The 16465-nt window shown below is 37.0% G+C and overlaps 1 protein-coding gene across 3 annotated transcripts in view; it reads right to left on the bottom strand.

Annotated features, from left to right (window-relative positions):
- LOC134852161 (ephrin type-A receptor 2-like) overlaps positions 1–13678 on the bottom strand; it is a 33946-nt gene extending 20268 nt beyond the window's left edge. For 2 of the 3 annotated variants that reach the window (XM_063868469.1, XM_063868470.1), the window contains exons 1-2: positions 13434–13678; positions 376–446 (exon numbers count right to left, since the gene is read on the bottom strand). In XM_063868469.1, coding sequence (XP_063724539.1) covers positions 376–446; positions 13434–13626 — 264 coding nt within the window. In that variant the 5' untranslated portion in view covers positions 13627–13678. Of the gene's footprint in view, positions 1–375; positions 447–4323; positions 4642–13433 lie in introns of those variants that run through there. The other variant, XM_063868471.1, reaches the window with a different exon arrangement.
- Positions 13679–16465: the final 2787 nt, after the last annotated feature.

The raw sequence follows: 16465 nt of genomic DNA, 5'->3' as shown, positions 1-16465 counted from the left end.
TTGGCCAGAACACAGCAGCCACTGGGTCTCAAAAAGCACTGCACTAAATGGAGCGCACTTAAAGGCAGCTTGTCCAATCCAGATTATCATTATTAATACTTGACAACCACAATGGACTTAAATTGATTGCACTCTAATCGCACAGACCAAGAGTCTCGCTCTCTATCCCCCCTTTCCCCTACCCCTTTACCCCTTCCCCCTGCCAACACACTATAGCCAAAAAACAGTCTAGCACTACAATTTTTTCTATTTTTTTCTTCAATTGATAACTAGCAGTCTCAAGAACCTCTCGTTCCCATCAGAAATTCAAAAAATAATAAGTCATGCCGCACGAAAAGAAGTTTATTAATCTGTATATACCAAATATCCACTCACCCCATTTCTGCTCCTTCCAGTCACGTGTTCTGGACTCCACTGAGTCAAGTCTGTCTTGCCCAACAGTTCAACTGGAAAAAAAATCACAGACGATAAAATCATTATCTCAAAATTTTCTGGATTATCTCAAATTTGACTTCTGCATAATTTCACTGATATGCGGTCAGTCAGCCAAATATGGATATCTCAAAATACTACAAAGGGGTAGGGTCGGATCTAAGATTTTCTCGAGGAGTCGGTCGGGGGGAAGGCGGATTTTCAAAAAAAAAACAGGCCAAAAAGGCATTTTTAGGCACTTTTTGGAAAATGTTGACCAAAAAATCGCGTTTTTTCGGCGCGCGCTCCTCCATCAAAATTAATATTTATTGGCGCCAAAGGCGCCTTTAGAAAAATGTTAGGGTACCTCACCAAAAATAGATATCTCAAAATAGTACAAAGGGGGACCCTTTGGGCCGGCAGGGGGCCGAATCACTGCGGGGGGGGGGGGGGGGGGGGGGGGGGTTGGCGTCCGCTTCCCCTAAATCCACTCGTGGATATTCCCCTTTCAGCATCGTTCCGAAAAGCCCCCCCCCCCTCCCCCTCATTTCTAGTTTCAATTTTTTCCCGAAGGGTCTCTACATCGGTAGTAATTGACGACAGCCATTTCTGGACGACCAACTCCAAAAGGCAGGAAACAAAAACTATCTGGTGCACGAAATGACATGTAAATGGCTTGAAGCCCTCTAAATTCAATAAAATTCCAGGCGTCATAAAAATAGTCGAAAGCCTTGATGAAATTAGGGCCCAAAGAGCAAAACAAAAGTAACGTTTCAGTTTTTATCTAACCCAAAAATCACGAGGAACCGACAATTAACGCAGTATCATAAAACCTGTTCGAATACTGTACCAAACTCTGACGCCCTACTAATACCTAATGATTGTTCTCAACTGAGTGGGATAAATGATACCAAAAACAGTTTATTTCGAAATTGAAACACAGTTGTGCAATTACATGGAATGAGTCGCAATTAGTTGGGAGTTGAAGGCGCAAAACATCAAAACAACTGAGAGACAATTGAGCACAAAAACGTGTTAGCGCTTATGTTTACACTAATAACTCAACACAAGTGTCCCTAATGCATTTGTAAATTTAACTTCAGACCATTTGTCCGCCAGAAGAGGAACCCATTGAAAAGAAGGTTAAGAATTAAGTTGGGTTTTAAGGCCTCTCAGCCGACAAGCATAGCGAAGCACAAACTTCCATTGATAAAAAAACTTACATTCGCAAAAAAAACTACAAAAAATGAAGTATTAGCCAGGGCAAGCGAATATGCGAAAAATATTCATAGAATCTTAAAATCTTGGACTTAATTTCTCGGTGGCTATTTTTATTAAACAGTCAAAGCTAATTCCAAAAGCGCCTTGGCTTTGAAAGAACTGATTGGACCCTCAGAAAATTGCAAAAGTTTCATCAACTCGTTCCAAACCTGAAAACTGAGCTCAAAACTTACAGCTAGACCGAAACAACCTCACAATACAACGCACTATGCGGAAACACTAAAACACTCTGCATTTCTTCATATTGGGAATTTCGACAGTGGAATTAGAAATTAGGTCTTAATCTGGACTTTATTAGAGGTGCAGCTGCCCTGTTAGCTCCCAAATACAATCAACAAGGTAAAGGGGGATTAAGCCAAACTCATTTCTGTGAGGTGGGGGAGATATGAATCAGCACAGCTTCAAACTGTTTTGTCTCGAAAAGCTTAGAAATCCGAATTCGAAATTGAAAAACAACAAAACCGTAAGCTCATGTTTGCATGGGACGATTTATCATTAAGGGAAAGGACCAACATACGAGCTATTCAGCAATTCGTGGAGAACCGATGTATGGCCCCTCGTTAAGATTTACATGCAATTTCTCAGCAATTTTTCTGGGCTGGGTAATATTGCCTCGCCCTCAAACAAAGAGCACGGATCAGGGTTTCTTGTATCAAAGATTGAGACGGGACTCGAACTCCTAATATAGCCAGCTTTCCCAAAAACCTAGCAATATTAAAACGTTTCTTAATTTCTTACGATCTTGGCACTTATTTTGGCACTTAGTTTATCCTTAAAACCAAGTGCGTATTATTGGGACTTCAAGAGATCTATATTAGATCTAAAGTAACTGAAAAAAAAGGTCGGTAAAATTGAGGGATAATTTAACAACCATTCTAAGCAATGTTTAAGTTCTTCGCCACTCGATAGCAAATTAGAGAATTAGAAGAACGATTCAAAAAATTGGGCGGCAAAACTATTCCTACTTCGCTTCCTTTATTCTATCCTTAGTATATCCTTCCATTCCCACTAAACGCAGTGCCTGGGCCATTAAGTCTTCAAAAGAGTAGAAATCAAATTAACGCCACAAAGGAGCAATTTTATTGAATTAAGTCACTCGGACAGAACTCCAATCCAGACCTGATCTAATTAACTGGCATGTAACTGGGTTGCTTTCTCTTCCTCTCTGCTGACTATTGAAGGCCGACTTAAAAGGCCTAATAACTTCCAGAATACTACGAGATAAAACGAACAATACCAGAAAAGAATCCCATTAAGCATCTTGACCCAAAATACAATTTTTGCTTCAAAAATGTTGCTCTAACTGAAACGAAAAAAAAAACACTCAAAAGAAGAGTTTTTTAAATTAGAAGCTAGTTTCATTAACCAATAGGCAAAAAGAGGAAAGCTGTGAATACTCAAAAAATATCAACTAGAAATTTTATAGCCCGCACTTTAAGCTTTTCAAAAGCGAAGGATTTACTATGAGAGCAAAGATGCCCAGTGCCTTTGTCAATCATTGAAAACACAATGGTTGGGCGCCAAAAACAGAAGTAGCACGATAGAATGAACAGGTATCCGTCTGTAAGAATTTTGGCAGCAACTCTGACCAAGAGTAATTTTTTCTTGAAGCGCAGTTACGGTGGTGCGCAAAGATATTTAACAAAACTTCGCTATTCTATTAATAATTGTTATGAATTTGGATATTTTTAACTATTTTCCCCCTTTGGTACCTAGTAACGAATCGCCACCCTTATAATGAAGTAATTTAAGGAATAAGCATTGTGAATTTTGTAACTAGTAACAAATCCCCCCTTTTGCAGAGGGGATAGTTAAATAGATCCATGAAATTCAACAAAAATTTCCAAGAAAGATCTTCAAGTCTTATTTTCAACTCATTTTTGTTCCGAGCACTTCACGATTTGGGAAACAAAAAAAGTAGAATGTCTTCTTAGCCGAATTTGTATAATTAAAAGAAAGCTCGTAGGTTGTCAAATAAAGTGTTATAAAAAAGGCCCTTTTGTTTGAGATTGGGATTAGGAGTTGTCTCAGTCGAGTACAAAATTTCAGAAAAAAATAATATGCTGCTTTTCAGATTACTTAGGATTTTGACTCATTTTTTGGAATTGAAAATATAAATTTTTGACATTTTTCATACCAATTCTTTCCTCAAAAACTTATCGAAAACTGATACTTTCTTAAGCTGAAAACATTCTGCTAGTTGAACAGCAACCAGATTCCTTGAACAGCCACAGGTTTACCTGTCAAAAATGATTCAAAACTATCAGCAATTTTTTCGCTGATCTTTCAAGTCTATTCCCAAAAAAAAAGAGATCTGAAGCCCCTGTTTACTTTAATTTTTACAGGCTGGTTTAAAGCAGATTTTAAAAAACTTCTGCGGATTCATTTGTTGAAATTGAAATGAAATTTGAACATCTCTATCTTTAAGTGGATGGATTTCATGGAACTCAGATAAAGACCAAGACTTAATATGTCATTTGATTAATAATTCATTTACAAATATTTCCCTGGTTCAAAGAAGCATTCTTGATAAAACACCGTCTTCTAGCAAAGTTAGACCAAAAGCTATTTAGATGAAAAAAAAATACTAGCGGTTTTTTTTCGAAAATGAGTTAGAACAGAAGAACTTACCGATTTCAGCCAAGGATGTTGAGAAAAGCAGGAAACTGCAGAAAAATGATACCAAGTGCATGGTTAAAATTCAGCGTAACAGTAACAGTTTCTTAATTTAACTTTTAAATTAGATTGAGATTTCAACACGGTTATTGAATTTAATTTCGGTTCATCAGAGAATGCTGGATCCAAAAACATCTATCCATTGAAAGGTTCGCTCAAGTTTGCTTTTGCTTTTCAACTGATTTTCAAATCTCAGGTAATTATTTAGCTCGAGTTTATTAAATTCTTTATTAAGATTTATCAAGACACAATAGAGAGAATTTTATAGAAAATTAACGAAAAATGCAGTGGCTTGCACCTGATTGGCTAAAATAGAGAAGACATATATTCTCGCATTCTGCCTGATTTAAGACTACTGAAGACCAGATAATAACACATTCAACTCTAACCTTATTTATACATGTGAAAATATCCAAACTATTCTAACGAGTGAGCATTGTCGAAGGCTGTCTGTCACAACAAACTGGTGCTAAAACTTTCCTTAAAAAAAGCTTTAAAAACGAGATTTTTGATTATTCATGCTTGAAATTTTTACATTTTAAACTACTTAGACTGAAATCAGTGAAACAAAATGCGGTTCTCAGAAAAACCAGATGGGGCTCTTGTACTGTTTGCCCACCAGGGATTTTTAATATTTAAATTTTTTTATAGCATTCCCTTTTTATTTTGCATATTCATTTTGCTCATTTGATCCATCTTCAAAAATAAATTTGTCTAGCAGATTTTAAATCCAAAACTGAAAAACATTGTCTCTCTGCGACAAGGATATTCGAACAGAGATGCATTTAACTATTGCATTCTTTTTACCTTCAACTGAACCTTCAATTTCCCTGAGCCTAGTCTATACGGGGTAACTGACCATGAAAAACAACACTTCTACAAGCTCATTTGACCAGCTTGATTACGCGGCTGAACATTTCAATTTCTAGTTGATGTTATTTAAGCTTCGACATTCAATTAATTGTGACTGAATGTTATCATTTTTGTAATTTAATTTTTAGTCAAATTAACACAAACATCAAAATATGCACCAACCATAAATTACTGATCAAAGTTTTGCAAAAAAACCTTCGGAAAATTGAATTATCAGTACAATTTCAGCTATCTAATTATTTTAAAAAACATGTAAAAAAAAGGAAACGGAAAATTTGTCAATTTCTTACGTCGATATTTAATTGTTTGCATACATCTTGTTTTCGCTTCAATTTATCTGTGAAAAGATCTCGTCAAACTACTCAGTGGAGATCTTCTAGCTCCATCACGGCAATCTAACGGCTTTGGGGACTTATTGAACATATTTATGGAACAAGATAAATTTATCTTAATTAAAAAAATTGAAAACTAATTTTTGCCTTATTTCTGAAGTGACGAGATCTAAAGGCGATTGACTTCAGCTGATTAATAGCTCGTCTTTTTTGCTCAAATTAAAAAAAATTCCATAAAAAAATTTAATTTTTACATATAACGTAATGGCACATCATGTATTAGCGAACTGGGTGGATTTTCAAAATAGTACTAGGAGCCCATCTAAGGCTGGAGGTACCCGTTTGACTTTTTTCCGATTTTGTTGTACTGAAGCAGCATGAAATGAGTGAAAAATTGCGCTTCATACAAAACCTTAATTGTTTCTCTGAGAAGAAGTCAGTTATGTACGGAGGCTTACCGCAAACTTATGTCAAGCCTCGATTAAACCCTTGTTTTCGAGAAAAGTCCAGTTTCAAAAACGGATAAGAAACCAAAACATTGGCTTATCTGAGTACCAAGTTTTTTTGTAAAAAAAAATGGACGTATCCAATAGTACAGGTGAACTTTCCTATCTTCTCCCAAGTCGTTCTTTTGACTGAACTTAAAATCTTACATTTGGGAGGGTAGTTTTCCAAAACAAAATCAAGAAAGGTCAAAAAACAATGTTTTACTTTTCGGAGAGACATGACATTTTGTTTTTACAAAAATCGGCTGAGCGGCTTATTCAGCAGAACTTCCTGCAGCCGATTCTTTGATTGAACCCAAAATCTCAGATTAGTGAGCGCATTTTTCGAGATAGGACAAAAAAATTCAAAAAAAAATCATAAAATCCGAGGGCCATAAATTTTTGGGTACATCCACTTAAGCAGTGGAGCTTCACACAACCTGTTTGTTCGATTAAACTCAAACTCTCAGAATTAGGAGGATAATTTTTGCATAAAGTTATAAACTTCAAAAACTGGTTTTACAAAAATCATAAACTTGACCCCTCCGAATATGATAACTTTAAAGGTTAAAAAAAATTGGCAAAGACACTAATACAGAGAAGCTTCAGACAAACTGTTTGTTCGATTGAACTCAAAATCTCAGACTTGGGAGGGTTATGTTTAAAAAATAACGATTAAGACTTTTCAGAGGACGATAACTTTTTCGATCAAAAAAGGAAGTCAATTAAAATGGGCCTTTCCTTCATGCGACGGTCTGTGCGCAGGTTGGATAGGGACATAACAAAGCTGTATAAATACATCAGCAGAAATTAATTGAACAAACAAGTCGATTTTAAAGCATCCAGAGAAATGTCAATTACAATCTACCCTCCTCGATTATAGCACAGATGGATTTGTCTATGTTGGATGTATTTTTAAGTTTTTTGCACCACCTGAGGCAGTAGGGTTGCGCTCCTCAGAAGTATGAAATTTATTTTGGTTCTTATAAAGTTAACTGTGTCCGAATATGATTCGTTCCGTTTTTCGCATAGTTTCTCTGCTAGTTTCTGGACGGTTTTTGTAGATCCTGGTGCTGCTCCTCCAGTACATGCAAAAATTAGTGGAACAAAGCTGCTGTGTTCCACATCCAAAAAATCTTTGTTGGTATTTTATTTGTTGGCGTCAGATATAGTTTTAGGTCAGGATTTAGCATGGGGGGTGAAAATTTTTACATCGAAAAAGGCTCGGCTGAATCGGCCTTTCCAGGTCGAGCGTAATCTTCAGTAGTGGTTGCTTTGTTGTGAAAGCTTTCGCCTTCCAACGATTGAACTTTCGGCTCTATTTTAACATCATGGCATACTTCGTCTTGCATTATGTATTAGGTGAAAATATCTACCTTTGGGGCAGTGTAGAGAGTGGGTCAGTGTAAATGGTTGTCCACAAGGGCATGAAAGTGGAGTTTTTGGTGGTTCCCATCATCCATAATATTAACCTTTTTTGAGAGTGTGTGTGTATGATCTGTCTCTCAGTGTTGATGTTTCTATTTATCAGAATTTGTTCCGTTTCAGCTTTTTTTAGATCACTGTTCTCTAATGGATAACAAATGGCTTGTGAACACTCATAATTTCAGGAAAAGTCCGTGTTACTGAGGAGGTCCAATCCTGCCATTATTACTGGTAGTGCAAAAAGGCTGCGATCTTAATCGGTTATATGGTTTTTACCAATATAACCAGGAAGTAGCTGCTGTCTTACGTTTTTCTCAACTTCATCCATTTTGTTAAAGGCTTCTTAAATGCTTAAAAAGAGTTGTGCTGGTTAGAAGCTTAATTTATTTTGAATTCCCTTTGTGTAGCAGGAGTACGCATTTAGTGGTGATGTTTTAGCTATTTTGGAAAGCTTTCTTTGTTAGGGTAGTTGTCTTTTCAATTTCGCTTTCCATGTATTTATCGCATGTTGATGGTGTTTCTATAACCGATCCAAGGACTCCAAAACTGTCTACCATTGTAATATTTGTGCCTTCGAATACCTTTATGGCGCTTTCCCGACGGTTTTCCTTTCTATGATTTGACACTTGGAAGGCTTCAAATTGTAGCCGAAAACCTTTCCGTGCACATCCAGGTAGTCCAGTATTGCGTGGAGACTCTTAAGATCACCTGCAGCGCTTCAGTCGTCTGCGTACCATTGTTGGGTGACATTTGGTTTTTGCAGGGGCTCGATCAGTGGGATTATCCTTGTTCCGCACATAGCCATTGCGAGGGGGTCACCTTGCGTTTTGCTTTCGGTAGACGTCAAAACCGTGTTAATGACATATAAAATTGAGGGATGTTTATATGAGTTAGCCAGCGCATGCTGTAGTGCCGGACAAAGGATTTGTGAATTTATCCCATTATGCCCAAAAATTTCGAAAAGAAAGAAATTTGGGCATATTGGCTGATGCAGAGAAGTTTAACGCTGATGCAGAGGAGCTATCCATTTATTCCAAAATCACATATTTGCTATGGTATTTTTTGACAAAAGTTTCAAAAAAAAGGTAAAGAAATCATTTATTTGACTTTTCCGAGAGCTGCACCTAACCATTGATTTAGGATGGGTGTTTATGAGAGAAAAAAAACCCACCCCGCTTCGACATAATCTATCCATTGAACCCAAAACCTCAGGTCTGAGAGGGTAGTTTTCGAGAGAGGAAAAATTCCCAAAAAGTGAGTCAAAAATTCCCCTCACAGACTTTTTCGAAGGCTGTAGAAAATGGGTTACGGTAGAAAAAAGAATAGGTCTTTATGCAGGCCCACAGAAGAAAGACCGTCCTTTCCATTGATACAACATTTTTACATACCACATTTTTTCAAAACAATTTTTAAGAGAAAAGTGAAAAAAAAAAACGAGTCTCAAAAAATCAGAAACCAAAGCCCATTCATTTCCATAACACATATTTTGTTCAAACAGGAACAAAGTGTCGGAATCATAGCTTAAAAATATAGCTACTGAATCGTAGCTAAAAAAAAACTTAAAATAAAATGCTTGAAAGGAGTACCAGATATTGCATTTGGGAAAAAAAAACGAAAAAATCAGCCGACAAAAATTAGGATGAAAATCAAAGTCCGAAATTATCAATTTTTTTTCTAAGAAAAACTATTTTAAAAATTAATTACTAACTCAAAACAAAAAAGTAGTTTAATTTTTATTTTTCAGGAAATTGAGCATGGCTGAGCAGCAGCAGAGAGAGTAAGAAAAAAATCTAGTTTATTCTCCGTCAAATGAAACAATAAAAAACCACCAAGCCGATATGAAGTAGGCCTAAACGTATACAGCTGAAAAAAAACTAAAACATTAGCCGAAAAAACTTAAGAAGAAATTTAAGACCAGTGATGTCCGTTTAAAAAAGAAAAAATTGAAATGAAATTAAAAATGTTTCAGAAAATTATGAAAATTGTTGGCATCGATTTAAATTATCTGTAATTATTTGAATTTTCTTTTAGAAACTTTCAGCAGTTTTTTTGCCAATTTTAAGGATTTTTCGTCTTTTCGTGAGGGAGTTCTAAAGCAAATTTTTTGAGCATATATATTTGCTACAAAAACTCATCAAATTTGTCGTGAAAAATTGGATTAATTGCTTTTTCCGCGAAAATTTCAAATGTGAAATTAGTTATCCTGAATAAACTCTGTGCCTTGGCGTCGGATCGAATTCCGCCGGAGCAATTTAAATTTTCTTCAATTTAAATTGCTCGATTTACATTATAATTTTTCCTTTTAAATGAGTGGGCTCATAATTTCACATTTAAAAAATTGAAATTTAAATGAAAATTCAAATTAATTTAAATTGTTTTCTTTAATGAATGGACATCACTGTTTTAGACTAATAGTTATTAAGAAAAGCTGTTAACGGGAAAGAAAACGTCTAGTTCCCCATTAGAATCTACTTGCTCCAGCAAGTGAAGTAAAACAAACCCGCTTTAAAAAAATTTCGAAACAAGAAAAACATTCACGTTTTTTCGCGCCAATTACACTTACGTTATTAGAGAGCAAAAAGAAACCTCCCTTTATCATATGAATTTGAAATGAACTTGAATACAAATCAAAAGCCCAGCCGCAAAAATATAATTTGAGAAGAAATTCTCACCGCAATTACTTAAACAAAAAGGCGAAGCAAAACAAACAAACAAACAAAAAAAGAATTAATTCCCTTATTAAAAATAAGGCATAATTTATATAAATAGATGAACAAAACTAGGATCTACAGAAAGAGCAACGGCACTTCAAAAACCAAGTGCATGAGTTTTCACGATTGAAGAGTTTAGAGCGCTCTAGTAAGAAGTCTTTGAGGGTACTGCGAAAACGGCGCAAAGAGGTGAAAAAGTCGATCTCCGTTGTTTTCAGCATGTAGTTCACGGCACGTGCTGTTCTGTGGGTGAAGAACGTCTCGGTTGACCATCTTCTTGCGGGTTTCACTGTCATCAACGTGCTGGATCTTAATGTCGTCACCTTAAAATAATAATACGCAGCAAAAGGGAGTTCTGAGTCGCCATTTAACATTTTGTGGAAAAGGATAAGGTCGTTAAATATAAGCGTGAAGGATATGGGAAGCGAATTCGTTAAAGAAAGTTGCTTTAAATAGGGTAAATGACCTGTAACCCAGGTAAGACATTTCCTGTTGAAATTCTCAAGCTTCCTTAACATAGTTAAAGAGGGAGACCACACAGGACTAGCATACAATAAAATACTTTTAACACAAGTATTGATGAACATGAGTTTAACAGAAAGTGGAATGTGATATGGAATAGAACGTTTGATAAAATGAAAGCTTTTATTGCTCGATAGAAGTTTTTTACTAATATGGTTTGACCAAGTAAGATCAGAGCTAACAAGCAGACCAAGGTCTTTGAGTAAATTAATAGAATGAACAGGTTGGTTGTTAACAAAAATACAATCAGGAAATTTGCCATTGAATATAATGAAATTGCACTTGTCTTTATTGATTTTAAGACCATTCTGAGTACACCAATGAGTGAAACTGTCCACATCAGACTGTAAATCACTGCAATTTGTCTTACAAATGAATTTTGAGTCATCAGCGAAAAGAAAACAGTTTGAATGATTAAATATATCAGGAAGATCGTTAATAAACAATATGAAAAGCAGAGGACCCAGTACGCTCCCTTGAGGTACACCACTAGTAACTGGTAAAGTGGTGGAAATGCTTGTTCGAACTTTAACACATTGAAAACGGTTTGAAAGATAAGAAATCAAAAGAGCGGTAAAAATATCGTCAAAACCAAAAGCAGCAAACTTCTGTACAAGAATGTCGTGCCTGACAGAATCGAAAGCTTTGCTAAAATCGAAATACATGGCAGCGCAAGGAATTTTGGCATCATGAGTGTGATATACTTCATCTAGATATGAGAGCATTTGCGTTATGGTGGAACGCTTCTTGCGGAATCCATGCTGAGCATTCGAAATTTTGTATCGGACTCGAGGGTAAATATAATTGAACAAAATACGCTCGAAGATGAGTGAAAGAGGAGGAAGTATGCTAACTGGCCGATAATTAGTAATATCATAAGGAGAACCAGATTTGAAAACAGGAGTGATGAGTGCAGTTTTCCAGGAATCGGGCCAAACACAAAGTTGTATAATGGATAAGAAAAGGAAAGAAACAAGCGGAGAAAGAATGCTGTCACAGGATTTATAAATGAATGCAGGTATATTATCTGTAGAACGAGTCTCTTTGCATTTAGCCAGGAGCTCGCCAACAATACTGGGGGAGACATCAACTTCGGAAAGTTTGATTTCCGAATCAGCCAAACTACCACCAGCAGAAGGACTATTTTCAGATACTTGATAAACAGAAGCGAAATATTGATTGAAAGTCTCACTAATTAAAACATCGCTCTCGACCTGTTTGCGTCCCCAAAAAAGTTTAGTAGGGACAGGTTGAGTTGATTTAAATTGGTCCAGAAACATAAAAGCATGCTTGAAAGAATTCGGCGAAAAACGTTGAATCAGCAGAATTTTATCGAGTTCAACTGAGTTTGAGAAATCATTCTCTAATTGAGACAGATATTGGCGATTAAAACAATTCAAATTGTTCAGAGTTCTCAGTTTATTAGCAATATGAATAGAATGAGATAAAAAATAGAACGGAAAATCTTTTCTGCGAGCCGTAATTTTACGACATGAAGAATCAAGTGCTTGACAAACAGTTTCGTTGAACTTGTCAATGAACTCATTATGACAGTTAGAATGCAAGATAGAGTATAAGGGCGATATAGCCCGACTGAAACTTTCTGAATTAAGACTACTTTTTGAGTAAGTGACAGATCGCTTTGTAGTAAAATGTGAAATTGAACTTGCAGCAAATACATGCGCAAAAACAGGAAAATAATCAGAAAAAGCAGTGGCACCTCGAAAAACTATGAATCGATGAGGATCTGAAACGCAGAGCAAGTCAAGGATATTGCCCGAAACTATGGTACTGAAATCAACAATTTGAAGCAAGTCAAGATCATCTAGTGCTGTCAAAAATTTGTTTGAATAATCAGAAGTAGCAGTGTGTGAGCTCCAGCAGACATCAGGAAGGTTGATGTCACCTAGAATCGTGATTCTCTATCTCATCATAGAGCCAGGTTTCGGTGATAAACAGTAAATCAATGTTGTTAGAAAGCAGAAAGTTGCGTAGCTTGAGACGTTGAGTACTTGTTATCAAGCTTTGAGCGTTGATAAGACACAGCCTCAAATCCGCTAGTCATTCGGGTAACGGAATTTCCACATTATTATGGTAAAGTTTCAGGTTTTTTATCTTGAGATCGCTCTTTGGAATGTTGTCTTTGGTGGAAACATCAGTCCTCAGTTTCAATATTTTACGCAATTTGATTTGGTCAGTAGGAGACAGAGATTTTGAAATGTAAATGGGAGATTGAAAGGATTGCAGTTTGTAAGCTTTAGATAAAACTTTAACACAGTCAAATTGGGAAGTAAATTCAACAAGTAGGGTGCGTGGGCGCGTACTGGTAGCAATACGTTTTCCCAGGCGCTTGAAAGATCTAACTTTAACAAAAGAATCCTCACCTAGGTGATTCAAAATAGCAGTAATATGGTGAATATCAGATTCAGTTTGCGATTTGAAATCACCTCTGTTTTCGGATATACCATCAATTTTCAATTCACGAGTCCAAGTATTATCGACAGGAGAAGAAATTGCAGGAACTGTAGTAGGAGTTGAAGCAACTGCGGCGTATGTTTGAGCAGAGCTCGAAACTGTACCAGCAATTTCAGTAAATTTCTCAGTAAGTTTATCGGTAAAATTAGATAAAATAACTTCGATCTTTGGAGTAATAACCTTATCCAAGGTGTTGTCCAAGATTTTCTGATTGATTGGTTCATTGGATTTCAGACACTCACCACAGACGTATTGAATGTTGTCAATCATGGTGATCTGTTGAACGAGTTCTGGTGATATTCCACAACACTTGTCATGCATCCACTTCCTACACGAGTAGCAGAAGATCCATCCACCAATCGTCTCAGAACATTTGTTACACACATCTTGTTCAGCAGTTGAATTTGCTCGATTCGTGCGTTTGATCGGAGCCATTTATATGAAACTATTTAATAAGTTTATCACAACAATTAGGCAAAAAGAAACCTCCCTTTATCATATGAATTTGAAATGAACTTGAATACAAATCAAAAGCCCAGCCGCAAAAATATAATTTGAGAAGAAATTCTCACCGCAATTACTTAAACAAAAAGGCGAAGCAAAACAAACAAACAAACAAAAAAAGAATTAATTCCCTTATTAAAAATAAGGCATAATTTATATAAATAGATGAACAAAACTAGGATCTACAGAAAGAGCACCTTTGTAATCAGAACAAGAAGTCGAAAAAAATGGAAAATGTCGAAAACACAAGATCTATCAAAATGAATAGGACTTGTTTGGAAGCAAAAAGCGACCTAAGACAAAAAAATATTCCTCAATAGAATGTTAAAATCGCATTAAAAAAAATTACCGAGGGGTAGCAAAGCCGAATACACCTAAGACCCCAAAAGCTTGAAAAAAAATCAACAAGACTATTTAAATGTAACATTCGCCCAAATATCACACAGCGACGGAGCGTAGAAAAAGTACCTATTGACGACTGGCAGGCGTCAGTTACCTTAATTCCACTCGTTTTTCACCGTCTCGACCTTGCCAGTTGATTTTCTGGTCTGTCTAGGGCAAAGTAAAAAGTTACTATTTTTAGGCCATCAGTCAAACGACTTTTGATCAGCTTTCGTTTGCATGCGAACACAACCACATAGCTGAGTCTCGGATCCTCAGACTACGTGATTGTCATTAAAAACACGGCTCGAACCACCTATTTCTATATGTTTTTGTGTGACAGTTTTATATTAAATCCATTGGAGATGGATTGACCTTTTCCTTTCTCTATCTACTCATGCTCTGAAATATTAAATAATAACGGTGTTTAATTCAGATCTAGGACATTACAGCAACTGTTATGGCTAGTTTACCCAGTCCCTTCACATATAACAGTCTCTGGGGGACCAAGCCTCCGCTCCCGTGATTTTCTTGAGACAACACTCTTATCTCCTATATTTCGTGTCCCGGGAGGGTTCCGTGGTATTTCTCTTCCCCCCACTGAAGCCTCCGTCTCCACAAATATCCGTCACTAAGGTCCTTATCGTGTGTTATTGCCACGATAAGAGGCTCCGTAATTTTCTCGTCTCGGATACAACCGTTCGTCACAAAATATGGCGTCGTTCTGATTTTTCTCTATTTTATTCAAAATGGCCGTCTTTTTTCTATTTCTCAGAAATGTTCCCCTTCAAATCGAAATTTTAAAAATAAAAATTCCAGAACATTCTGACCCTCCGTCGCAACACTTTTCTGTTCGTAAGGCCTTTAGTCACTTTTTTTTCCGTCGCGGGAAGGTTATACTGTGTCATCCGGCGGAATGGCACATACTCCCCGGACAAGTCTCCATCAATGTCCCTATTGATCGCACAACACCGGGTTATCGTCAAGTAGGTATCCAGTTTTCTGTAACCAATCTTACAAATCGCATAAGAAAATGAAATCTATCTACTCCACCTCAACTCACTACGTGTTCACAAATGGCATCGTACTACATCTCACTGCCTTTCAACATTTTCACAAAAGTTGCACCATGAGGAGTGTCCTAGATAAAATTTCCTTTCTGACTACTTACGTCATCTCGCCATAAAACTTCTTTTCGCTTCTGATTAAAAAGTGGGACGTGGCACGGCCACGCACCCGTTAAAATTAACTTAACTTCACTCACCAAGTATAATTAGTCATTTATGCGGTCCTTTCAATATTAAAACTAAGAAACTCTGTGGCTAGGAAAGTTATTGAGTTACCCACCCTTCTCGAGCGAGTTTACTCAAACTTACCATGTCGCCACACAGTGAATTTGTGTCTTACACAGGTTAAAAACTTCAGTCGGGAATAAATAGGTAAATATACTCACCTATGCTCCTTATATACATACATAGATAGTAGTAACTAAAATCAACAATTTCAACAATTTTAACAATTGCAACAATTTTCAAAGTTTGGTCTGACCAAGCTAAATCAAAACAAAAAGTTTCACAAGTTCAATAATCAAAACTTGGTTGATTTGTTCAAGTTTTTACACACAAAGACAATCAAGTTTTTTCTCCTTCTCTTCTCTTCCTCCGTCATCTTCATTCCATCATTTCTCCATCCTGATGTTCAGCGTCACTGTCTTCCAGAACTTTCTCTAACATGTCCAGAGAGTTGCGGGCCGTGCCCCAACCCTCCTGCTCCAACAGCCTCGGTTTGCAACAAGGTAGTAAGTCCACATTCACCTTCTGCTCCCGGTTCCTGCAAAAGCTGTTGTGAAGACACAGGCTCACGTTTCGTTCTAGGTCAGCTCTTAAGACCTCTTTCTTTTCATCTTCAGTAACACAAGGCGCTCCAGCTACTCGCTTCACCGCAGTGGTGACCGCGTTTCTATGCGTCAGGAAAGCTCTCTTATAGGCTCCTGGTCCTATGTCTAGCTGGAAAGATTGATAGGCTTCCGTGTTCCTTGACATGTGACGCTTCGCGCGTTCATACATCCAAGATGTCATCACTGCACGGAACCAAGGCATCAATCTTTGCCTTGACCATATTCTTTCAATGGCTTTAGGTATTCTCAGAACCTTGCAAGTGGTTCTGAAAAGATCCAATTCACTACTCATTTTCACGTTGCTCAGCTGTTCAGGAGTCGGCACGGTCATCTCCTGCTCATTTGTGTCCGCATAAGCCTCCAACCATCTCACTGCTAGCATGGCGCTAACCACCACGATTGACACTGGTTGATTCTGATCGGGCAACCCCGTGGAGTACAACTCCTCCACGTCCCAAATTAGGATCAGGTTCCCACGTTTGGGGTACCATA

Source organism: Symsagittifera roscoffensis, chromosome 7 (assembly GCF_963678635.1).
Source record: "Symsagittifera roscoffensis chromosome 7, txSymRosc1.1, whole genome shotgun sequence".
In the NCBI taxonomy this organism is placed as follows: Eukaryota; Metazoa; Xenacoelomorpha; order Acoela; family Convolutidae; genus Symsagittifera; species Symsagittifera roscoffensis.
Note: the sequence above shows the minus strand (reverse complement) of the source record. Positions and strands in the feature narration are given on the sequence as shown.